Consider the following 26,590-nt stretch of genomic DNA (forward strand, 5'->3'; position numbering starts at 1 on the left):
GATGTTCATAGCAGCCCTCCTTATAATAGCCAGAGGCTGGAAAGAACCCAGATGTCCTTCAGTAGATGAGTGGATACAAAAATTGTGGGATATTTACACAACGGAGTATTTCTCAGCCATCAGAAACTATGACTTTATGAAATTCCTAAGAAAATGGATGAATCTAGAGAATATCATCCTGAGTGAGGTAACCCAGACACAAAAGAACAGACATAATATGCAGTCAATGATAATTTTATACTAACCCAAGAAAGCTCTGAACACCCCAGAAACAACCTACAGGCCATATGAAGCTCAAGAAAAACATGGCCAAAAAATGAAAGCCTCAGTCTGTCTTAGGAAAAAAATAAATGTATAGCACCCTCTCAGAATGTGGTATACCTGGACATTAAATCATTAATAATCCAAGAGCTAAGAATAAAGCCTTGTGGCAATTTTTGGTATTCAAAGATCATTATGCTTAATCTATACTCACCAAGAAAATTGGTTCCATGTTACATTCTGTCCTACAAGTACTTTATGCTAATGGTAACTACTGAAAATTCAATGCATGCTTTCAAACCTCAAGAAGAATTAAGTACTGACAAAAAATATTCATATAGTGTTTTGCCAAAATGCCTTTAAAACTCTGTATTTGTATCCCTCTTTTTTAAAAAAAATTGTAAGAGAGAAAAAAATAAAGACAATACAGAATTTAAGCCATGTTTATTATTTTTAATTAAAAGCCTTTCATAATGTACAAATAAGATCAGGCAAATAAAAATAAATATCAAGCCAATAATTGTAAATAAGAGAGAAATTATACAAATTTTATAGCAGAATTTAAGCTTGTATCTGAACTGGGATATTCATGTAGAGGCATCTAGAAACTGAAATAGAAAAACTAGACAATACAAAGAAGCTATAAGTTATTTAAGTGACAAGTATGATAAATTAACAAGCATCAGGGGCATCAGTGAAAAGGTAAGGATACTAAAGTCCCTTAATGTGATGAGACATTTAAGAAAGATCTATGGTCAGTTGCAAGCAAAGTTTAGAACTTAGTTTTCCCTCACCTTGATGAATTAGGTTTTCAGACAACACTTAGAAATTTATAAACCCAAAAAGCTTATAAAGATGTTTCCATAAAATGCAAAACTTAATGAATCAAGTATAAAGTCACCATTTAAGCCCAGGATAATATTTACTGTTTTGTAGTTGTTGGTAATGGTTTTCTGTTTTGTTTTATTTTTTATTTTGTTTTTTTCAAGAAGATAGCATACCACGGAATCTTGTTATCAATACGCTTTTCTAAGAATATTTTCTGTGGTTATATATCTTCTATTATTAGAAATGCAATGCAGCCATCTTTAGCAAAATAAAGTCTGAGACCTACTTATTTCTTCAAGAATTTACATACTGGGATTAGAATTTTGACTACAGAAAGAATGTTAGAAAATAATTCTGTTGCTTTTTTGTAATTTTTAAAAATTTGTATGGAAAACAAAAAGTGAAGGACATAATAACTCCTGTGTTGAAATCAAAAGAAAACACTGTGTATTTTTTTCCCAGTACTATAAAGAGCACCTTTTACATCTTTATTCCTCAAACTGTAGATCAAAGGATTCAGCATGGGGATAACCATGGTGTAAAATATTGAAGCCACTTTATCAGTATCAATGGAATGACTGGATCTGGGCTGCATATACATAAATATTAAAGTCCCATAGAAGACAGTGACAACTGTCAGGTGGGAGCCACAGGTGGAGAAAGCCTTGCGTCTGCCCTCAGCAGAGTTCATCCTGAGAATAGCTATAAGAATGAGCAGGTAAGACACAAGAACAGGAAGAAAAGTGGAAATCAAATAAAAAGCAGAAAAAAACAACAATATTACTTCAATTTCATGTGTATTTGAACAGATCAAAGATAACAAAGGAAGACTGTCACAGTAGAAATGACGAATGACATTAGAGCCACAGAAAGATGAAGTGAAAATCTCAATTGTGAATAGAAGAGCCACACTTGTACAGTAAAGATAAATGATAACTATGAGCACCCAGCACAGTCGTTTTGACATGATGACCATATAGTGCAGAGGCTTACAGATGGCCACATATCGGTCATAAGACATAGCAGATAGAATATAAATTTCACAAGCAATGAACACACTAAAGAAAGAAAACTGGACAGCACAAAGATGAAACGATATTGTATTTTGATCTACAAGAAAATTTTGTAACATTTTTGGTCCTACAGCTGTTGTATAACCAAGGTCTGTAGTAGCGAGGTGTCTGAGAAAAAAGTACATGGGTGTATGCAGGCGGGAGTCCACCATGGTCAGGATGATCATGCCCAAGTTGCCAATCAGAGAGATCAGATAGATGATGAGAAACAGTCCAAACAATGGGACCTGCAGCTCAGAGCGGTCTGTGATGCCCAGCAGGATGAATTCATTCACTGTTGTGAAGTTGTAGTTCTCCATTCAGGTGCACAGGAGGTCCTGTTTTGAGTACAGACAATTGCACTGTCAATAGATTTCAAATATTATATAATATTATTCAAAGTAGCTTCAGAAAATATCTCCAAATGTTTTAATTTATTTTTTAAAATTAATCTATTTTAAAGATGTACACATATTCCTATGCATTTTAAAACACATGTAGACACGTGGCTGAAAAGACACAGATATGAATCTTTGGTACTCAATGAAAGTTTTAAGTAGAGAATAATGAAAGTCCTTTAAAATAATGTTTGCTTTTCATAAATATATTGAGAGGAGCCACTTTAAGTCAATATTAAGTATTTTAATCTAGAGAATATCTAACTAAACCTATTATCTATCAAAATAGTCATTCAGCCACAATGCCTTTTAATACTCTCAGGATGTAAGAATTTTGCTATACAAACAGATGCACAAGTCTAAATTAATACATCTGAAAATGCATGAATGGATATAGCACAATACATAGAGACTATAAATTTTTTTAATTGTAGATAGTTAGATTTATTTGCCCATATATTGATGTTTTTTTTGTATGTTTTTATTGCTGATATTACTACCACAATTTTGCATTTAATAATTTTATTATTGCATATATCTGTCAATAATTGTACATATATACATATATAAAATAAATAGCAATACATATCCATATAGATACTAAATTTTTTGTTACAAATGCACTTAACTTTAATTTTATATATAGACATACCAAAGCTTAATGCACAAAAGTGGAACATTTAGAGTTGCTATCACAAACCATATTGGTCTGCTTTATGCATAAGTTTTGTGATAAGCATCACACAGTATTGTCTTGATTTAAAAACAAACAGCATGTTAACAAGGGTATATGTGCAATATGCTTACCCAGTACCTAGTATGTTCAAGTATTCTTTTGGTAAAGTGAAGTGAGATGCATAAAATATATTTTCCACATATACAAAATTAAGAGGTCAGTGTATAGACTTTTGAAAACCTGAAGTAGGGGCAAATGATCCAACAAGATTGTGCTTCCTTCCCATAGTCAATAAAGGCTATGAACGTTGAGTTTCAAACAGTCAGTAGATATCCTAACATACTTGTAATAGTTATCCTTTATAAATGAGTATGCATATCAATTACAAGAGAGTCTGAAATTCTTGGGTAAATTTGAAAATATGAGCAGTTGTCCTGGAAACCGGGTATTCACCAACTACAGTCATCTGTAGCTCTAAATGCCCTGAGGTAATTTTCATATTTTCCCTTCATTTTAAATTAATATTTTATTCATTACTAATAAACATAATAAGAATATATTGAATGAGAAAATAAACTATATTTTCTTTTTAATTAGAAATTATGTGTATTTACATTTCAAATGCTATCTCCTTTTCCTCCAATTCCATTCCTCCCACTTCCCTTGCCTCCATGAAGGTGCACCCTCTCCCAAGCACCCTCTCCATCCTCACCAGGGTGGCATTGCCCTACACTGAGAAATGAGCCTTATATATTTAGTAAAAGGGAAAAATGAAGAATAGGAAAACTATGAAAATGGTATAAAAGTATTTTATTTTTATACAGTGAATCAGATATAAACCATTAAAAGCCTAGAAAAATAAGAATGTATTAAGAGAATTAATTAAAACTGGATTATAAATGAATTCTCAGGATACCAGATTGATTAAGAGGTAGTATATTATAATAGTCATTGTTTAGTATTAGCATTTCTAAACATGACTGCCCATGTTCAATGCATTATACTGGATAAATCTTTAACAGCATAGTACAAGAAGAGAAAACACCTCAAAATTGCAATAAGATAGGATTTGCACAGACTAGGGGCTGGAAATGTTTGTTTGGTTAGTTCACAGGAACATCTCGAAAATTTGATGTAGATCTAAACGTAATAAGGCTTGTCAGAACAATTCCAATGTACCAGAGAGCAAGTCATAGAAGGATCATATTTTTTTGTTAAAAGGTGCATGTGTTGATGTTTTCTGAGTTAAGTCAGGAATAAAATGATTTATAACTGTAATCATGGAAGAATGTGCAGCCACTGAGAAATGAGAGCAAAATCCCCAGCAGCCATGCTTCTGTGTACAGCTGCTGGTAATTAATTGACTCTCTGCTCACTTAACAGGTTGTTTAATAATGTGGTTACCTGATGGTATCCCATTTTCTATATGTATACTTCATATATTAAACATGGGAAATTATCAGTTATTACATAACTAGAAAATCAAATAATCTTGATCCCTTTTGATTGGTTACATTTGTTATGATATAAAAGTAAAAATATAAGTACACTCATTATCAATTTTCTTATACGTAAGGACAGACATGAATAATTTCCTCTGAAGAGATTTAGGACTCAAAGAAACATTCATCAGGATAAATTATTGAATACTATTTTCAAAACGCCAATCTCAGGAATTTATTTGTAGTTAGTTGAAAAGGAATAAGTTTTCCACTGTCATAAATATATATTGAGTGTCTCTTGACTCTTAAATTATAGTTTTCACACCCATTGTGAAACAAAGAATCTTTTACAAAAGGATCGGTCAAAGGCACAGAGAGTTCTTTCCTCTGGTAAAATTACTGAGTATAGGGACTTGAATTTGAGAAAGAGGAGACAAAGATGGAAGAAAAGAACTGACCTGTGAACTTGTCCTGTGATCTTTGCACATATGCACTTACATATAATCAATTAATTAATATATTGCAAAATTCAAACATTAAAAAGTTATCACTTCTACAATCTTAATCTTCAAAAGTCACTTGTTAGCACTTCAATTATTCATTTTAACATAATAGATCTCATTCATTTTGGTATTTTCATAAATATGTTTTTGGTCATGTATTGTCCTAATTTCTCTCTCTCTCTCTCTCTCTCTCTCTCTCTCTCTCTCTCTCTCTCTCTCTCTCTCTCTCTCTCTCTCATTTTTTGGATAGTTCTTTTTTTTATGCCAGATTCTTAATCACTTGTGGTTTATAATAATTTCTGTAAAGGATTCTTAATAAATGTAGGATCAAAAGTAATTGAGTACTGGTTAGAAAATACTATTGACTTAATATATTTGTTCTCAAACCCCATTCTTTATTTGACATCAAGTCATCTTATTTCCTATATGTGTCAATTAAGGCCATCGACTGGTAAGAAAATCCACTGTGTGTGTGTTTGCGTGTGTGTGTGTGTGTGTATGTATGTGAGAGAGAGAGAGAGAGAGAGAGAGAGAGAGAGAGAGAGAGAGAGAGAGAGAGAGAGAGAGAGGAAGGAGGGAGAGAGAATTAATATTTTCCATCCTAACATTGGTAAAAATGTCCAAAAACTAACATGAAAAAGAGAACTGAAGAGATATTATTGCTGTCCAGATATCTTGGAATATTCGAAAGAATAGACAGGAAAACACAATTAAGCATCTCTAGATCATGGAACATTAGCAAAGAATATCCCCATTTCTTTATGCTTAAACTGCAGAACTCTTTGTGACATTTTGTTACCTGATTGGAAACTCCTGCCTTCATTTTCTGCTGTGGCTTTTACTCAGGTTTCTGAGCCCTATTTTTGTATATTTTTAAACCATAGAGATTGTCCCTGAGGAGACATCAAGAAATTACTAATTATCAGCAAACTTCTAAAGTGCTAATGACAGAATGCCTAAAAATTATAAACTCTCAGGATCAGTTTGTTTTCAACTGTGATTTAGTTACTTGTATAAGTCAGCATTCTCATTTACAAGTACTTATCAAAAGTAGTGAAGCTAAGATCTCAATGGTGAATATTTGCTCTCATGGTTATTGTGACATAATGTGGACAGGATGTAAAAGAAATAAAATATACAATCATGAATTAACAAGAGAATAATTTATACAAAAGATAGAGTACTATCTAATTATTAAGATGAAAGATATGATACCAGGGATAAATGTGGAGTGATATAATCCTCAATAATGGGATGATAAAAATGGTGAGTTTCCATTTACTTGAGTAGTCCAAAGCTACAATACAGGGAATAAAATTAAAATCTAAACAGATCCACATTTTTGCTTCAATCTTGTGCATATTTGGACATACGAAATATAGCAAATTAAGATTGCTACAGTAGAAAGGAATGATGCCATTACATTCACAAAGACAAAGTGAAAATCTTTTTTTTTAATCAAATACTCTGCATTTACATTTGAGTTGTTATCCCTTTCCCCTGCCCTACTCATGGATGGAACATCATAATTGTGCAGTAAAGATGAGGACTGCCACCAGTAACCAACATAATCTTGATATGAGGATCATAAAAGCAGAGGATTACAGTGGCTACACAGTGGCCATATGGTATTGAAAACAGAATAAACTCTTACTAGCAATGAAAAAAATGATAGAAGGCTAAGTCTGAAAGTCACAAAGTCTAAAAGATACTAAGTTTTGATCTACAATAATACTTCTAACATTGCAGTTCCAATAGCTGTTGACAAACAAGAACTCTAGTAGCTATATGTCAGAAAAAGAACTACATGGGTGTTTGCAACTTGCTGTCCCATCATGGTAATTAGGATCATGCACAAGCTGCTCATCAGGAAGATCATATAGAGGATAAGAAACAATCCTTAATGACTATAGCTTCGGGTAATTTGTGATGCCTAGCAGGGTGAAATCAGTCACCACTGTGAGTTTTGGTTCTTCATTTTATCTTAGACACATTTTCTAAATACAAAATGATATAATCAACTTATTGCCAAGTTGACTTATTATTACTTGTAGGACTTTTATACACAATTACAGGTAATATAAACCTTATTTTTTCCTTTTGAAAAATTATTTTATTGGATATTCTCTGTATTTACATTTTAAATGCTATTCCCTTTCCCCTCCTGCTCCAATGCCCCCTCCCCTTCCACTTGCTTCCATGAGAGTATACCCTCTCCAAATCACCCTCTCCACCTCAGTGCCTTGGCATTTCCCTATACTGGGAAAACATGCCTTCACTGGACCAAAGGCCTCTTCTACCATTGATGCCAGACAATGCTATCCTCTGCTACATATGCAACTGGAGCCATGGGTTTCTCCATGAGTGCCCAATGGTTGGTGTTTTAGTCCACAGGAGTTCTAGAGGGTTTGGTTGGTTGATAATGCTGTTTTTCCTATGTGGTTGCAATCACTATCAACTCCTTTAGTCCTTTCTCTAACTCCTTCATTTGGGTACTCTTGTTCAGTCCAATGGGTAGCTTCAAGCATCCTCATCTGTATTAGTATGGATCTGGCAGAATCTCTGAGGAGGCTTCCATATCTGTTTACAGCCAGTAAGGACTTCTTGGCATTAGCAATTGTCTTAGTCATGGTTTCTATTCCTGCACAAACATCATGACCAAGAAGCAAGTTGGGGAGGAAAAGGTTTATTCAGCTTATATTTCCATATCACTGTTTATCACCAGAGGAAGTAAGGACTGGAACTCATGCAGGTCAGGAAGCATGGGCTGATGCAGAGGCCATGGAGGGATGTCACTTTCTATGGCTTACTCAGCCTACTTTCTTAGAGAACCCAGGTCTACCAGCCCAGGGATGGCACCATCCACATGGGCTGTGTCCCCCTATCCCCTCTTGATCACTAATAGAGAAAATGCCTTACAGCTGGATCTCGTGGAGGCATTTCCTCAGCTGAGGCTCCTTTCTCTGTGATAACTCCAGCTTGTGTCAAGTTGACACAAAACGAGCCAGTAAAATTGACCCCTTGTCAACTTGACACACAGACAAATCAATATTAAGCTTCAACCCTTACTTTCTTGTTCATCCCTAAGATATAGATAACCTTAAGAGTTACACAGTCTTTACCAAGTCTTACATTTTAAAACTGACATACATTTAAAATTTTCAATCTCTTAAAAATCAAAGTCTTTTCACAATTTAAAGTCTCTAAACTGTGGGCTCCTCTTCTTCCTTCAAGAGGGAAAGATATCAGGGTACAGTCACTGTCAAAGCAAAATCAATCTCTAGCCATCCAGTATCTGGGAATCCACTTACGAACTTCTGGGCTCCTCCAAGGGCTTGAGTCACCTCTCCAGCTCTGTCCTTTGTAGCACACATTTTGTCTTCTAGGCTCCAGCTGCCTGTACTCCACTGCCACTGCTGTTCTTGGTGGTCATCTCTTGGAACTGGCATCTCCAAAACACCACTGTCAGTCCTGGGGCACTAATTGCCACTGAGGATGCACCTTCACCAATGGCCTTCCATGGCCTCTCATAGTGCCGAGCCTCAGCTGCTCTCCATGAACCCTTCATTCCTTCAAAACAAGGACCACCTGAGTGACTCTTACACATTACCATGTCCAGTCACAGCATGAGGTACAAGCTTTGCTATCTCTGGAACACATCCTCTTTGTGCTTTCAGAAAACAATTCCCAGAAGATTTCACCTCAATGATGCTGGTCTCTTCTTAATCACCACCAATCTCCCAGCTCCACCCAACCAGCACCAATAGTCCCAGCAATGCAAAGGTTTTGCTTAGAAATAGCCCTGATCAAAGAGTCTTTAATCTTCCCTCTGAAATTTTACAAGCCAGGCCTCCATCTTCTGCACTGTTCTCAACATTATCTTCCAAGCTCCTACTGCACATCCCACAGAGCTCTTAATATGCCAATGGTCTTCTAGCTCAACATTCCAAATTCCTTCCACAGACCTCCCCAAAACATGGTCAGGTTGTCACAGGAATACCCCACTATGCTGGTACCAATTTGTCTTAGTCAGGGTTTCTATTCTTGCACAAACATCATGACCAAGATGCAAATTAGGGAGGAAGAGGTTTATTCAGTTTACACTTCCATATCCCTGTTCATCACCAGAGGAAGTGAGGACTGGAACTCAAGCAGGTCAGGAAGCATAGCTGATGCAGTGGTCATGGAGGAATGTCACGTACTGACTTGCTTCCCATGGCTTGCTTAGCCTGGTTTCTTATAGAACCCACCCAGGTCTACCAGCCCAGGGATTGCACCATCCACAATGGGCTGTTTTCCCCCACGCCCCCCTTGATCACTAGTTGAGAAAATGCCTTACAGCTGGATCTTATGGAGGCATTTCCTCGGCTGAGGCTCCTTTCTCTGTGATAACTCTAGCTTGTTTAATGTTGACACAAAACCAGCCAGTACAGCAATACTGCTTGGGTTTGTTGGCTGCATATGCTGTGAATTCCTAGGTGAGGCCGACTCTGATTGATCTTTTCTTCAATGTCTGCTCCTCTATTTGACATTTTATTTTCTCCCATGAGTGTTTTATTCTACTATCTAAGAAGGACTTAGAAATCCAGGTTCTGGCCTTCCATCTTTTGAGCTTCATAAGGTCTGTGAATTGTTTCTTGGGTATTCAGAGCATTTGGAGTGTAGTATCTGCTTATCAGTGACTGTATACCATGTGAGTTTTTCTGTGGCTGGGTTACCTAACTCAGAATGATAGTTTCAAGTTCCATCTATTTGTCTAAGTATTTTATAAAGTTATTGTTTCTAATAGCAAAATAGTACTCCATTGTGTAAAGTAACACACTTTCTGTATCTGCTCCTCTTTTAAAGGACATCTGGGTTTTTACAAGTTCTGGTTACTAAAAATAAGGCTGCTATCAACATAGCAGAGCATGTTTCCTTTTGATATGTTGGAGCGACTTTTCAGTATATCCCTAGGGATGGTATATTACATGTAACATAAATCTTATTTTTCAATATGTAAAATTCCATCTTGAATACACATATATATTATACCTGTATACAACTTAAAAATAGAAATAAACACATACATACAAGAATAGCTCTAAACTTGCTTTATGTTACAAAATAATATTACTCATGTCTAGAAGTATTTGGCTTTGCAGGCTTGAATGTATGTCCCCCTCATATCAGAAGGCAGCAAACCAATTGAACTGTGAGTTTATCTGCTTCATTGAATATTCAAAACTTGACATGTGCTTCAGTCAGAAAACCTAATATTTCACTGACTTAAAATTATCATAATGATTAGACCATATATTTACACAATAATTAGATACATTTTACAGGTATAAACTTTTCTAGAAATATATGAGGATATTAAAATTTAAGGAAAGAATACTATGTTAAATTGGACCTACATTTATTCCAGGTATTCCACCTTTGGGCTACTCATGTAGATGGAAACTCAGCTATGTTATTCTCTCATTATTGATGATTATATAACTCCACGTTTATCCTTGGGATTATATCTTTCATCTTAATAATTAAATAGTACTTTATCTTTTGTATAAATTATTCTCTTATTCATTTATGATTGTATATTTTATTTCTTTTACATCCTGTTCACATTAGGTCACAATAACCAGGAAAGCACATATTCACTGTTGAGATCTTAGCCTCACTACTTTTGACAAGTACTTGTAAGTAAGAATAAGTAACTAAATCACAGCTGAAAACAAACTGATCCTGAGAGTTTATATCTTTTAGGCATTAAATCATTATCCCTTTAGAAGTTTGCTTGTAATTAATAATTCTTGATGCCTCCTCAGGGACAGTCTCTATGATTTAAAAATGTACAAAAATAGAGCTCAGAAACCTGAACTAATAGCCACAGTGGAAAATGAAGCCAAGAGTTCCACATCAGGTAACAAAGTGTCACACAGGGCAATTTGGTTTAGGCAAAAGGAAATGTGGATATTCTTTACTAAAGTTTCACTATGTAGAGATGCTTACATCTGTTTTCCTGTCTTCTATTCTTTCTAATATTCTAAGACACCTGGGCAGCCAAAATATATCTTCATTTTTCCTTTTCATGTTAGTTTTTAGACCTTTTTATCAATGTTGAGTGGGAAAATATTGATTCTCTCTCTCTCTCTCTCTCTCTCTCTCTCTCTCTCTCTCTCTCTCTCTCTCTCTCTCTCTCTGTCTCTCTCTGTCTCTCTCTGTCTCTCTCTGTCTCTCACTCTCTCTCATACACACACACACACACACACACACACACACACAAACATGCAGTGGATTTTCTTACCAGTTGATGGCCTCGGGAGAAAGACACATATAGTAAAAAAAATGACGATGTCACTTAAAGAATGAAATTTAAGAACAAAAGTATTAAGTCAATCGTATTTTCTTACAAATACACAATTATATCTATTCCTAGATTTATAAACCCAGAGTGGTTAAGAATCTCACATAAACAAAAGAACTATCCAAACAATGAGATAAATGAAAGAAAAGTGGAAATGGGGAATTAGAACAATATATCACCAAAAATATATTTATGAAAATACCATAATATATGATATCTATTATGTTAAAATAACTTAAGTAATTAAAATGTTAACAAGTGACTTTTGAAGATTAAGATTGTAGAAATGATAACTTTTTAATGTTTTGAATTTTACAATATATTAATTAATTAATTGTGTGTAAGTGCATATGTGCCAAGATCACAGGACAAGTTCACAGGTCAGTTCTTTTCTTCCATCTTTGTCTATTAGTTAGAAATGCTAATACTAAACAACGACTATTATAATATACCACCTCTTAATCAATGTGGTATCCTGATAATTCATTTATAAGCCAGTTTTAATTAATTCTCTTAATAAATTCTTCTTATTTTTCTAGGCTTTTAATGGTTTATATATGATTCACTGTATAATAAAAGTAGTCTTTCAAATAATATTAATTTATATAATGATGACATAATTATTATAGGTTTTTATACTATTTTTCATAGTTTTCTAACGCTTTTTTCCCATTTTATTAAAAGTAGAAGGCTCATTTTCCAAGTGTAGGGGTATGACAAGGCTCTGGGTTGGAAGTGCTTGGTTGGGAGAAGGAGTGCCTTCATGGAGGCAAAGGGATTGTGAGAGGATGGGAGATGCTGAATAATGGGATAACATTTGAAATGTAAATACAACGAATATCAAATTAAAATAGTTATTTACCAAAGAAATTGAGACTGTATTGTAATTGATATGTATACTCATTTATAATGGGTTGTTCATTCACGTAGGTTAAGATATCCAGTGACTGAAACTCCATGTTCATGGCCTTTATTGACTGTGGGCAGGAAGCACAAACTTGTTGGATCTTTTACCTCTACTTCAGGTTTTCAAAAGTCCATACGAAGAACTCTTAATTTTGTATATGCCAAAAATGTATTTTATGCTTCTCACTTCATTTTTCTAAAGGAATACTTGTACATACTATGTATCCTGTAAGCCGATTACTCATATACCCTTATTAACATGCTGTTTATTTTTTCAACCAAGACAATACTTATGATGCTTAACACAAAACTTATACATAAAGCTGACCAATATGGATTGTGATAACAACTCTAAATGATACATTTTTTGTGTTAAACTTTGGTATATGTATACATAAAATTACACTTAAGTGCATTTGTAATAAAAAATTTAGTAGCTATATGTATATGTATTGCTATTTGTGTATGTATATGTATATATGTACTATTAGTGACAGAAATCATATATCTAATTACAATCATAAAATTATTAAATGCAAAAATGTGGTAGTAATCATATCAGCAATAAAAACATAAGAAAAATAAATTTCACCAATGTATGTGCAAATAAATCCAACTATTTACAATTTAAAAAATTTAGATTCTCAAAGTATTGTGCTATATCCATTCATACAATTTCAGATGTATTAATTTAGACTTGTACATCTGTTTGTATAGCAAAATTCTTACATCCTGAGAGTATTAAAAGGCATTGTGGCTGAATGACTATTTTGATAGATATTAGGTTATTTAGATAGTCTCCAGAAAAAAATATTTAATTTGAATTAAATTTGCTCCTCTCAATATAGTTATGAAAAGCAAACATTATTTTAAAGGATTTTCATTATTCTCTGCTTAAAACTTTCATTGAGTACCAAAGATTCATATCTGTGTCTTTTCAGCCACGTGTCTGTATCTCTTTGTGTTTTAAAATCCATAGGAATATGTGTACATCTTTGAAATAGATTAATTTTAAAAAATAAAATATTTGGAGATATTTTCTGAAGCTACTTTGAATAATATCATATAATATTTGAAATCTATTGAAAGTGCAATTGTCTGTACTCAAAACAGGACCTCCTGTATACCTGAATGGAGAACTACAACTTCACAACAGTGAATGAATTCATCCTGCTGGGCATCACAGACCGCTCTGAGCTGCAGGTCCCATTGTTTGGACTGTTTCTCATCATCTATCTGATCTCTCTGATTGGCAACTTGGGCATGATCATCCTGACCATGGTGGACTCCCGCCTGCATACACCCATGTACTTTTTTCTCAGACACCTCGCTACTACAGACCTTGGTTATACAACAGCTGTAGGACCAAAAATGTTACAAAATTTTCTTGTAGATCAAAATACAATATCGTTTCATCTTTGTGCTGTCCAGTTTTCTTTCTTTAGTGTGTTCATTTCTTGTGAAATTTATATTCTGTCTGCTATGTCTTATGACCGATATGTGGCCATCTGTAAGCCTCTGTTCTATATGGTCATTATGTCAAAACGACTGTGCTGGGTGCTCATAGTTATCCCTTATCTTTTCTGTACAAGTGTGGCTGTTCAACTCACAGTTAAGATTTTCACTTCATCTTTCTGTGGCTCTAATGTCATTCGTCATTTCTACTGTGACAGTCTACCTTTGCTATCTTTGGTCTGTTCAGATACACATGAAATTGAAGTGATATTGATATTTTTTTCTTCTTTTTATTTGATTTCCACTTTTCTTCCTGTTCTTGTGTCTTACCTGCTCATTCTCACAGTTATTCTCAGGATGAACTCTGCTGAGGGTAGACGCAAGGCTTTCTCCACCTGTGGCTCCCACCTGACAGTGGTCACTGTCTTCTATGGGACTTTAATATTTATGTATATGCAGCCCAGATCCAGTCATTCCATTGATACTGATAAAGTGGCCTCAATATTTTACACCATGGTTATCCCTATGCTGAATCCTTTGATCTACAGCTTGAAGAACAAAGATGTAAAAGGTGCTCTTTACAGGAGTGGGAAAAAAATACACAGTGTTTTCTTTTGATATCCACACAGAATTTGCGTGCCTTACTCTTTGTTTTCTATACAAATGTTTAAAGATAACAAAAGGAGTAACAGAGTTTATTCTTAGAAGAGTATAACTTTCACAAGATTCAGTGTTTTAGCTAGCTTCTGAAAAAAAACAAAACAAAACAAAAAACCCAAAAAACTAACAAAAACAATACTCACCACCACTAACAACAAGAGCAAAATAGGAACTTTAGACCACAGCTTAAATGGTGATTTCATACTTGATTCATTAGGTTTTCTTTATCTGTTTTTTTTATAAACATCTTCATAAGCTCTTTGGATTCATAAATTTCCACGAATTGTGTGAAAACCTAAATTCATCAAGGTGAAGGAAAAATAAGTTCTAAGCATTACTTGTAACTCAGCCTAGACCTTCCTTAACTGTCTCATCCCCTGAAGGGACTTTAGCATCCCTCTCTATTTCTGGTCATCAACTGTACTTTCATCATTTATGTCTCTGGTGCTTGTTAATTTGTCATATTTTGTTATTCAAACAACTTACAGCTTCTTTGTTTTATCTATTTTTTCTATTTCAGTGTCAAGTTATCTCTAAATGAATGTACCAATGTAGATATAAGCTTAAATTCTGCTATAAAACTTGTATAAATGTTTATCTTATTGACTTTTTTATTTACCTGATCTTATTTGTACATTATAATATTCTTTAAATTAAAATAATAAAAATTGTCTAAATTCTGTGTTGTCTTTATTCTTGTACATAAAACCAGAATCTTTATATAGATATATTGTTGTTTTCTAGTGAAGGGTTAAAGGGTTAAACTTTACTTGGGACCATGCAACAACAGTACAGTATTGGTTGCAGTAAAGGTTTGATTGTATCAAAATACTAAGCACACATAATGTCATAACTAAAAATGTGCTGCATTTATAACCAAACTGATATATATATATATATATATATATATATATATATATATATATATATGTGTGTGTGTGTGTGTGTGTGTGTGTATGTGTGTGTGTTTGTGTGTGTACGTGTGTGTGTGTGTGTGTATGTGTGTGTGTGTGTGTACGTGTGTGTGTGTTTATACATATATATGTATATATATATTTATATATATAAATATATATACATATATACATTTATATATCTATCTTCATGTATTGTGATAGTAGTATTCTAATCTCTCAAGGTTTACAAAAGTACTTTATTTAAGTTTAATTCCATTTTTTCCATATTGTGCCATATATATCTGTGCCACAAATCAATTGATAAATACATGCCTGTGGAATAACAAAAAATGTATAAATATTCACATTGTGATTAAAAGAATTGATGACTGAGAATTCAATTTGTTAGAATGTAATTTTATTTAAACACTAAGTATACATATTTTATATTTTGAAAACATAAATCTTTATTTGAGAATATTATTAAACTCAAAGAAAAAGTCACACATTGGATGCTGAAAGCATTTGAAAAAATTTAATACCCCTTTATGTTAAAAGCATGAGAGAGATCAGGATTTCAAGGCCCATACATAAACATGAAAAAACCTATATACAGCAAACCAACAGCCAATGTCAAATTAAATGGAGAGATACTTTGCCCAATCTCACTAAAATCAGGGACAGACATGGCCACCAAATCTTCCCATATCTGTTCAATATAGTTCTCAAAGTTCAAGAGAGAGAAATAAAACAACAAATCAACACCTGGGAGAAAAATATTGCCAAATAAGAAGTCAAGGTAACACTATTTGCAGATGATATGAGATTATATATAAGTGACCCAAAAATTCTACCAGAGAACTTGTACAGCTGATAAACAACTTCAGCAAAGTAGCCAAATATGACATTAACTCAAATCAGTAGACTTCTTTTACACAAAGGATAAATTGACTGATAAAGAAAATAAGGAGCTAATACCCTTCACAATATTCACATGTAAAATATCTTGGGGAATCTCTAACCAAACAAGTGAAAAATCTATATGACAATAAATTTAAATATCTCAAGAATAAAAACAAAAAAGTCCTCAGAAAATGTAGAGATTACCCGTGCATGTGGATTGATTGTATAAACATAGTAAAAATGGCCACTTCACCCAAAACAATCAACAGATTCAAGACAATCCTCATCAAAATTCCAACACAATTGAAATTGACAAAACACCCAGGATAAAGAAAACAGTTCTTAAAAATAAAAGAACTTTTGGGTGTATTAACATCTCTGAATCTAAGCTGTACTACAAAGCAATAGTGATTAAAAACTAAACTAAAATGAAATGCATGATATTGGTACAGAGGCAGACAGATGATCAATGGAATAAATTTAAAAATCCAGAAATAAAACGACAGGCTTATGGGTCCTGGATCCCTGGATCAAGCCGGGTAGACGCATTCTTTTTTTTTTTGGACAAAACAAACAAACAAACAAACAAACAAACAAAAAGCAAACCCACATTTTATCCTATTTTCCTCCCGCCTCCTTTTTTTCCATGTTTTTTCCTTTTGCACACTAACTAGAACCCAGATACAGTTTTTTTTTTTTTTTTTTTTTTTTTTTTTTTTTTTTTTTTTGATGCTCTGGGCTTCCTTACATTTTTTTCTTTCTTTTTTTTTAAAACGACTTTATTTTGCAAAACAAAGATAAATGTACAGATTTTAAACATTTTTTGCTTAAAATTATACATTTTTGTCAGTACTGTTTTTTCAGACATTAAAATAAATTTTACATAAAACCATGTGAATATGTTTTTTAGTCACTACTTGATTTTTTTCAAGGGCTTGACAGTATGCATTGAAAACCTACAAGTTGCAATAAGCTTAAAGTACATGCAAAACAAAACGCAACATGAAAATAGTCAAAGTCTTCTTGTTTTGTGAGTATATGTATATTTTTTGTTTTCTTTATTTCTTGGACTTCATACAGTCTGTGAGTTGTTTCTGGGGGAGTGCAAGCCTCTAGGGTTAGCATCCCAATATCAGTGACTGCATATTATGTCTGTTCTTTTGTGACTGGGTTATCTCACTCAGGATGATATTCTCTAGATGCAGCCATTTTCTTAAGAATTTGGTTAAGTCATTGTTTCTGGTGGCTGAGTAGTATTCCATTGTTTATATGTACCACAATTTTTGTATCCATTCGTCTTCTGAAGGACATCTGGGTTCCTTCCAGCTTCTGGCTATTATAAATAGAGCCGCTATGAACATTGTGGTGCATATATCTTTGTTGTGTATTAAAGTGTCTCTGGGGTATATGCCCAGAAGTGGAATAGCTGGGTCTTCAGGTAGTACTATATCCAATTTTTTGAGGTATCGCCAGACAGATTTCCAGAGTGGTTGTATTAGCTTGCAACCCCACCAACAGTGGAGAAGTGTTCCTCTTTCTCCGCAGCCTCGCCAGCATCTGCTGTCATCTGAGTTTTGGATCTTGGCCAATCTGACTGGTGTGAGGTGGAATCTTAGGGTTGTTTTGATTTGCATTTCCCTGATGGCTAAGGATGTCGAGCACTTCCTCAGATGTTTCTCGGGCATTCGGTGTTCCTCAACTGAAAATGATTTGTTTAGCGCTGTACCCCATTTTTTAATAGGGTTATTTGATTCTCTGGTGTCTAGCTTTTTGAGTTCCTTGTACACCTTGGATATTAGGCCTCTATCTGATGTGGTGTTGGTAAAGATCTTTTCCCATTCTATTGGTTGCCATTTTGTTTTCTTGACGATGTCCTTAGCCTTACAGAAACTTTGCAATCTCATTAAATCCCATTTGTTAACCTTTGACCTTAGAGTTGAGCCATTGGTGTTTTGTTCAGGAAATTTTCTCCTGTGCCTATGTGTTCTAAGGTTTTCCCTACTTTCTCCTCTAATAGTTTCAGTGTATCTGGTTTAATGTGGAGATCTTTAATCCACTTACACTTGAGCTTTGTACAAGGAGATAAGAACGGGTCTATTTTCATTCTTTTGCATGTTGAGTGCCAGTTGGACCAGCACCATTTGTTGAATAGGCTGTCCTTTTTCCATTGAATGTTTACTGCTCCTTTGTCAAAAATCAGGTGACCATATACATGAGGGCTCATTTCTGGATCTTCTATTCTATTCCATTGATCCACTTGCCTATTTCTGTACCAGTACCATGCAGTTTTCAGCACAATTGCCTTGTAATATAGCTTGAGGTCAGGGATAGTGATTCCCGCAGATGTTTTTTTGTTGTTGAGGATGGATTTCGCTATTCTAGGTCTTTTGTTATTCCATATGAAATTGCACATTGATCTTTCCAATTCCATGAAGAACTGGGTTGGAATTTTGATGGGGATTGCATTGAATCTGTAGATTGCTTTTGGTAGGATGGCCATTTTTAAGATGTTGATCTTTCTGATCCATGAGCATGGGAGACCTTTCAATTTTTTGAGATCCTCCTCAATTTCTTTCTTTAGAGGTTTGAAGTTCTTGTCATACAGGTCCTTCACTTCCTTAGTTAGAGTCACACCAAGGTATTTTATAGTTTTTGTAACGATTGTGAAGGGTACGTTTTCCCTAATTTCTTTGTCCACATGTTTGTCCTTTTAGTATAGGAAGGCTACTGATTTGTTTGAGTTAATTTTGTATCCGGCCACTTTGCTGAACTTGTTTATCCGCTGTAGGAGTTCTCTGGTGGAATTTTTGGGGTCACTCAAGTACACTATCATGTCATCGGCAAAGAGTGATGTTTTTATCTCTTCCTTTCCGATTTGTATCCCCTTGATCTCCTTTTGCTGTCTAATTGCTCCAGCCAGGACTTCCAGTACTATGTTGAATAGGTAGGGAGAGAGTGGGCAGCCTTGTCGAGTCCCTGATTTTAGTGGGATTGTTTCAAGTTTCTCGCCATTAAGTTTGATGTTGGCTGTTGGTTTGCTGTATATTGCTTTTATTATGTTTAAATATGGGCCTTGGATTCCTGTTCTTTCCAGGACTTTTAACATGAAGGGGTGTTGGATTTTGTCGAATGCTTTCTCAGCGTCTAGTGAGATGACCATGTGATTTTGGTCTTTAAGTTTGTTTATATGGTGGATTACATTGATGGATTTCCTTATGTTAAACCATCCCTGCATCCCAGGGATGAAGCCTACTTGGTCATGATGAATGATGGTTTTGATGTGTTCTTGGATTCGGTTTGCAAGAATTTTGTTGAGTATTTTTGCATCAATGTTCATAAGTGAGATTGGTCTGAAGTTCTCTTTCCTTGTAGGGTCATTGTGTGGCTTAGGTACGAGGGTTATTGTAGCCTCAAAAAATGAGTTGGGTAATATTCCATCTGATTCTATCTTTTGGAATAGCTTGGCGAATATTGGTGTTATATCCCCAATAAATGTCTGATAAAATTCTGCACTGAACCCGTCTGGACCTGGGCTTTTTTTGGTTGGAAGGCTTTTGATGAATTCTTCTATTTCTTTAGGTGTTATAGGGTTATTTAGATGGTTTACGTGGTTTTGGTTAAACTTTGGGAACTTGTATCTGTCTAGGAATTCGTCCGTTTCCTCCAGATTTTCCAATTTTGTGGAGTATATGTTTTTGTAGTAGGATCTGATGATTTCTTGAATTTCCTTAGTTTCAGTTGTTATGTCACCACTTTCCTTTCTGATTTTGTTAATTAGGATACTCTCTCTTTGCCCTTTAGTTAGTCTGGCTAGGGGTTTATCAATCTTGTTGATTTTCTAAAAGAACCAACTCTTTGTTTTGTTGATTTTTTCGATGGTTTTTTTTTGTTTCTATTTGGTCTATTTCTGCCCTAATTTTGATTATTTCTTGCCGTCTACTCTTTTTGGGTATATCTGCTTCCTTTTGTTCTAGAGCTTTTAGCTGTGCTGTCAGGTTGCTTATGTGAGCTCTCTCCAGTTTCTTTTTGGAAGCACTTAGGGCTATGAGTTTTCCTCTCAATACTGCTTTCATTGCATCCCATAGGTTTGGGTATGTTGTGTTATCGTTTTCGTTGAATTCTAGAAAGTCCTTAATTTCTTTCTTTATTTCTTTGTTGACCCTGCTATCCTTTAACAGAGTGTTGTTTAGTTTCCATGTGTATGTGGGCATTTTGTTGTCTTTGTTGTTGTTAAAGACCAGCCGTAGACCATGGTGATCTGAGAGGATGCATGGGAGTATTTCAATCTTCTTATATCGATGAAGGATCGTTCTGTGTCCAATTATGTGGTCAATTTTCGAGAAGGTGCCATGGGGTGGTGAGAAGAAGGTGTATTCTTTTACTTTAGGATAGTATGTTCTGTATATATCTATTAATTCTAGTTGGTTCAAAGTCTCTGCTAGTTTTACAGTGTCCTTGTTCAGTTTCTGTTTCCCTGATCTGTCCATTGGTGAGAGTGGGGTATTAAAGTTTCCCACTATTATTGTGTGGGGTGAAATGTATTTTTTGAGCTTTAGTAGAGTTTCTTTTATGAATGTGGGTGATTTTTTATTTGGAGCATATATGTTAAGGATTGAGAGTTGCTTTTGACAGATTTCCCCGGTAATGAGTAAAAAGTGTCCTTCTTTATCTTTTTTGATAAGTTTTGGTTGGAAATTTACTTTATTCGATATTAGAATAGCCACTCCAGCTTGCTTCTTGGAGCTGTTTGCTTGGAAGTTTTTTTCCCACCCTTTTACTCTGAGATAGTGTCTGTCTCTGTCTCTGAGATGAGTTTCCTGTATGCAGCAAAAGGCTGGATTTTGTTTATGTATCCAGTCTGATAGTCTATGTCTCTTTATTGGGGAGTTGAGACCATTTGTGTTAATAGATATCAAGGAATAATTGTTTCTGTTTCCTGCCATTTTTGCTTTTTTGGGTTGAGTTGTGTCTGTGTTTTTTTCTTCTTTTAGTTTTCTTGTTTAGGAGTTTTCTTGTTTTTACTAGGCTGTATTTTCCCTCCTTGTATTGGGTTTTCCACATATAATTCGTTGTAGTGCTGGGTTTGTGGTCAGATATTGTGTGAATTTTGATTTGTCTTGAAATATCTTTGTCTCTCCATCGATGGTGATTGATAGTTTTGCAGGGTATAGCAGCTTGGGCTGGCACTTGTGCTCTCTTAAGGAGTGCATGATGTCTGTCCAAGCTTTTCTAGCTTTCATAGTCTCTGTTGAGAAATCGGGTGTGAGTCTGATTGGTCTGCCTTTATATGTTACCTGACCTTTTTCTTTTACTGCTTTTAGTATTCTTTCTTTACTTTGGGCACTTAATGTTTTTACTATTATGTGTCGGGAGGTATTTCTTTTCTGGTCCAACTTATTTGGAGTTCTGAAGGCTTCTTTTATGCTCGTGGTCATCTCATTCTTGAGGGTAGGAAAGTTTTCTTCTATGATTTTGTTGAAGATATTTACTGTTCCTCTTAGTTGATACTCTTCTCCCTCTTCTATTCCTATTATCCTTAGGTTCGGTCTTCTCATTGTGTTTTGTATTTCCTGGACATTTTGGGTTAGGAGCTTTTTGTTTTTTGCATCTTCTCTGGCTGTTTTGTCTATGTTTGCAATGTTGTCTTCTGCCCCCGAGATTCTCTCCTCGATCTCTTGTAATCTGTTGGAAATGCTTGCTTCTGTGACTCCTGATTTCTTTTATTGGTGTTCTGACTCTAGGGTTATCTCTTTTAGCGCTTTCTATATTGTGTCAATTTCTGTTTTAATTTTCCTCTTCCATTCCTTTATTTCTTTGGTTCTGTTTTCCTCTCGTTCTTTGAGTTCTTTGAGTGTTTTTCTTGTTTCTTCTTTAAAAGCTTCTGAATCTTTTTGCTTTTCCTCCTTTTCTTGTTTAAGTAACTCTATCAGCGTCTTGAGGCATGATTTCAGGTCTGTGTCTTCTTTCTCTGGAGTGTTTGGAATTTTGATGTTTGCTACTATAGGAGAGCTGGGTTCTGGTGTTGCTAGATTGTCTTGGTTTCCTTGGGATATACTCTTTCTCTTTCCTCTTGCCATTTTGTTGTCAGTGATATGTTCTTGCCTTTCCCTTGTATCTGGTCTGTGTCCCTGGTACACTTTCCGTGTGCACTCCGCAGAGATCTCTCTACTCCCCGGCAGCCCAGGTTCCGGGTGGCAGCTGGGCCAGGCTCAGGTCTGCGTCCTGAAGTCGCCTCCGGGTGGGAACAGATGTTCCTAAGATCTGTTCCTGGTCACAGATGCTCAGCCTCTCCGAGCCACCTTTCCGGCTGGCAGGTGGGCCAGGCTCTGCTCTGTGTCCTGAAGTCATCTCTGGGTGGGAACAGAAGTTCCTAAGATCTGTTCCCGGTCACTGGATCGGGGAGAACAGGGCAGGTCAGGGCAGGGGATGCCCTTTCCGTGTGCACTCCGCAGCGATCCCTCTGCTCCCCAGCAGCCTAGGTCTCCCACTCACCAGTTGCTCAGCCTGTACGAGCCGCCTTTCCGGCTGGCAGTTGGGCCAGGCTCCGCTCTGTGTCCTGAAGTCGTCTCCAGGTGGGAACAGAAGTTCCTAAGATCTGTTCCCGGTCACAGTTGCTCAGCCTGTACGAGCCGCCTTTCCGGCTGGCAGTTGGGTCAGCCTCTGCTCTGTGTCCTGAAGTCGTCTCCGGGTGGGAACAGAAGTTCCTAAGATCTGTTCCTGGTCACAGTTGCTCCGCCTGTACGAGCCGCCTTTCTGGCTGGCAGTTGGGCCAGGCTCAGCTCCGTGTCCTGAAGTAGTCTCCGGGTGGGAACAGAAGTTCCTAAGATCTGTTCCAGGTCACAGTTGCTCAGCCTGTACGAGCCGCCTTTCCGTCTGGCGGTTGGGCCAGGCTCCGCTCTGCGTCCTGAAGTCGTCTCGACACATTCTTTTATTGTGCTCGATGAGATCTATCTATCTCTCTGCCCTTTGGCTAGTCGGAATCTGTTCTTACCCGGTTCTCGCCAGTCCTTTTTTTTTTTTTTTTTTTTTTTTTTTTGAACAACTTTATTTTAAAAAACTAAGATAAATGTACAAATTTTAAGCATTTTTGCATAAAAGTATATGAATACATTTTTGTCAGTGCTTGGCTTTTTTCCCCCAAAGGTTTGATAGTGTGCATTAAGGTCTTACTAATTACAATGAGCATAAAGTACATGTAAAACTGGATGTAACCCGTAATTAGTCAAAGTTTTCTTGATGTGTAAGGATTGAGCATAATGTTTTTTTTTCTTTTTTCATTTTGTTCTTGAACTTCACACGGTCTGTGAGTTGTTTCTGGGGTGTTCAGAGATTTCTGATGTTAGTATCCCATTATAGGACCCTGTTTATCAGCACTCCATAGCATCAGTAATAGTGTTCGGCTTTGGGAAAGCCCCTTAACTTGGATCCCGCTTTAGGCCTGTCATTGGACCTCCTTTTCCTAGGCTTTTTTCTCAATTTTTGCTCTTGCATTTTTTCAGGAAGTAGTAATTTCGGATCAGAATTTTTGACTGTGGGATGGCAAACCCATAACTCACTGCTCTGTCTTTTTTACTGGAGGCAGACTCTCCAAGTTTCCCCTCTGCAATGTAGTTTGTTCCCTTTGAATACTGAGAGTCTCTCACATCCCACGTCTCTGGTTCATTTTTGAAGGTCCTGCCACCCCCTATGTCACGGGTTGCCCTTTTTGATTCTTTTTGTTGGCCATCAAGGCTTTACTCCTTCCTCCCATTACCTGATCATGTTCCCTTCTTCCCCTTTCTGTCATCTTTCCCACCCAGGTTAACCCACTCCACTCTCATTTGATTGCTTTATTTTCCCTCCCAAGTGGGATTGAAGCATTCTCACTTGTGCTCTTTGGCTTATTAGCCTTCTCGAGTTCTGTGGATTTTATCCTGGAAATTCTTTACCTTTTTGGGCTAATATCCACTTATTAATGAGTACATACCGGGGATGTCCTTTTGGGTCTGAGTTAACTCAGTCAAGATGATATTTTTTAGCTCCATCCATTTGCCAGAAAAGCCCATGGTGTTCTTCTCATTAATAGCTGAGTTGTATTCCATTGCGTAAATGAGCAACATTTTCTGTATCCGTTCTTTTGTTGTCTCCAGCTTCTGTTTATCACAAATCAGGCTGTTATGCATATAGTGAAACATGTGTTCATGTGGCATGATAGTGCATCTTTTAGGTACATGCCCAAGACTGTTACAGCTGAGTCTTCAGGTAGATCTATTTCCAATTTCTTGAGGAACCTCCAGATTACTTTTCAAAGTGGTTTCCCAGTTTGCAATCCTACCAGCAACAGAGGAGTGTTCCTCTTTCTCTACCTCATCTCCAATCTGTGCTGTCACTTGAATTTTTAATCTTAGCCATTATGATTGGTATAAAATAGAATCTTAAAATCCCTGGCATTTTCATTAGACAGGAACAATTTTGTGTTAACCGTTCTGGTATGGTGTGTGACCTCATCCTTGAACTTGGAGCCATACCTATCCACGGGATAAGGTCTTTACAGGTTCTGTCTTTACTTTGTTGAATATTTCAGCTAATGTCATATCTATTGGGACCTAGGAACCTTTTGCTTTCCTGGCATCTGGGATTTTCTAGTGGCTACCCCTCTCCCTTGACACATACATCCAAAACTGTTTAGATTTGTATCCAAAAACTAATGTAAGAATTTTTTTTTGCCTAAAACTAATAATTTTATGTAGTGTTATTTTTGAATTTTGTCTTAAAATAAATAAATTTGTATGTATTTTGAAATAGTCAATTGGAGTAAAAATCCCCATAACAAAAAAAAAATCATTTGACTATACTCAGAAGATATCATGTATTCACAAAGATACTTATGACAGAAAGCTTTTAGCAAAATGATAGCTAACACTACAATATACCTGTACATGGCACAGGCTTAGAATGAATTTTTATTGAAAGTGAAGTAGGAGTTTGAGTTCAGGGATGACTCAGAAGAAAATAATGCTTTCAAGGGAGGATCAGAACTGAAAATACTCCAGACCTTATAGATCATCCTGATAATTACAGAGTTCAAAGTTCTCAACCAACCATTGGAGTGAGAACAGGATCCCCAATGTAGACGTCTGAAAAAGGACTGAAGGAGCTGGACGGATTTTCAAACCCATAGGAAGAATAACAATATCAACCAATCAGACTCCACAGAGCTCCCAGAGACTTAAACCCCAACCAAGGAGTACACATAGAGGAACTCATGGATTCGACACATATGTAGCAGACAACGACATCTTCTGCCATCAACAAGAGGAAAGATATTTGGCCCTATGAAGAATCAGTGCCTCAGTGTAGGGGAATGCCATGGCGGGGAGGTGGAAAGGAATATGTATGTGGGGGAACACTCTCATAGAGACAGGGAGATGGAAATGGGATAGGGGAATGGTAAACCAGGAAATGGGATAACATTTGAAATATATGTAAAGAAAATATCTAATAATAATAATAATAATAATAATAATAATAAACAATTGAAAATAAAGAAATGGAAGTCCTAAACTAAAGACTGTGTCCATCTACCCTGGATATAAAATCAAGGTGTCTAACAGTGGACTACTGAAGTATGATGGGTTCAGAGGCAGGGCTTGAGGAGCCAGTGAGGTAACAATATAAAGGAACAACAGCAACAGAGATTAGCAGTGAGGAGCAAGGCATTTTCAGTGACTGCAAAGAGTTCGTTATAGTCCAAAAGAAAACAAGACCTAGTATTAGGTAATTTCTCAAATACTCACTCAAGGAGACAGTCCTATCACCTCCATTCAATGCTGATAACAACCCGATATACACAGCATAGCATTGAAAATCTGCTAAAGACAGTAAGGTCCGAATGCAGTAAGGAGCAAAAGCAAATAGAATAGCAATTCAGATGCAGAGCACAGAATAGTACTAAAGAATTTTCCACTGAGCCAGCATTTTAAATATTCTGAAACTTAAGCAAGATCATCTGCCTCATGAAAGCAAACCTATTGAACTAGCTTTGAAGGGTATTAAAAAGCACTCATGGTATGTACTTATTTATAAGCAGAAATTAGCCCAAAAAGCATGGAATACTCAGGAAACCATCTACAGAACTTATCAAGCTCATAAAGGAATGCCAAAATATGGATGTCTTAGTTCTTCTTAGAAGGGAGAACAAAACACTCATGGGAGGAAATGCAAGGTTAAATAGAGGAACAGGGATTGAAGAAACCATCTACAGAGACTGCCTCCCCTGGGG

The 26,590-nt window shown here is 35.9% G+C and overlaps 2 protein-coding genes across 2 annotated transcripts; one reads left to right on the forward strand and one right to left on the reverse strand.

The window, feature by feature from the left end:
- Nucleotides 1–1,519: 1,519 nt before the first annotated feature.
- LOC308428999 (olfactory receptor 8K3-like) lies at nucleotides 1,520–2,461 on the reverse strand (the record flags this gene model as incomplete). Its single annotated transcript, XM_080927640.1, has 1 exon — nucleotides 1,520–2,461. One exon carries the CDS (start codon nucleotides 2,459–2,461, stop codon nucleotides 1,520–1,522), a length of 942 nt encoding a protein of 313 aa, XP_080783766.1.
- Nucleotides 2,462–13,546: 11,085 nt separating this feature from the next.
- LOC308429005 (olfactory receptor 8K3-like) lies at nucleotides 13,547–14,488 on the forward strand (the record flags this gene model as incomplete). The annotated part of the gene is made up of 1 exon (XM_080927653.1): nucleotides 13,547–14,488. One exon carries the CDS (start codon nucleotides 13,547–13,549, stop codon nucleotides 14,486–14,488), a length of 942 nt encoding a protein of 313 aa, XP_080783779.1.
- Nucleotides 14,489–26,590: the final 12,102 nt, after the last annotated feature.

This window comes from Micromys minutus, assembly GCF_963924665.1.
Source record: "Micromys minutus genome assembly, chromosome: 13".
NCBI classification, from domain to species: Eukaryota; Metazoa; Chordata; class Mammalia; order Rodentia; family Muridae; genus Micromys; species Micromys minutus.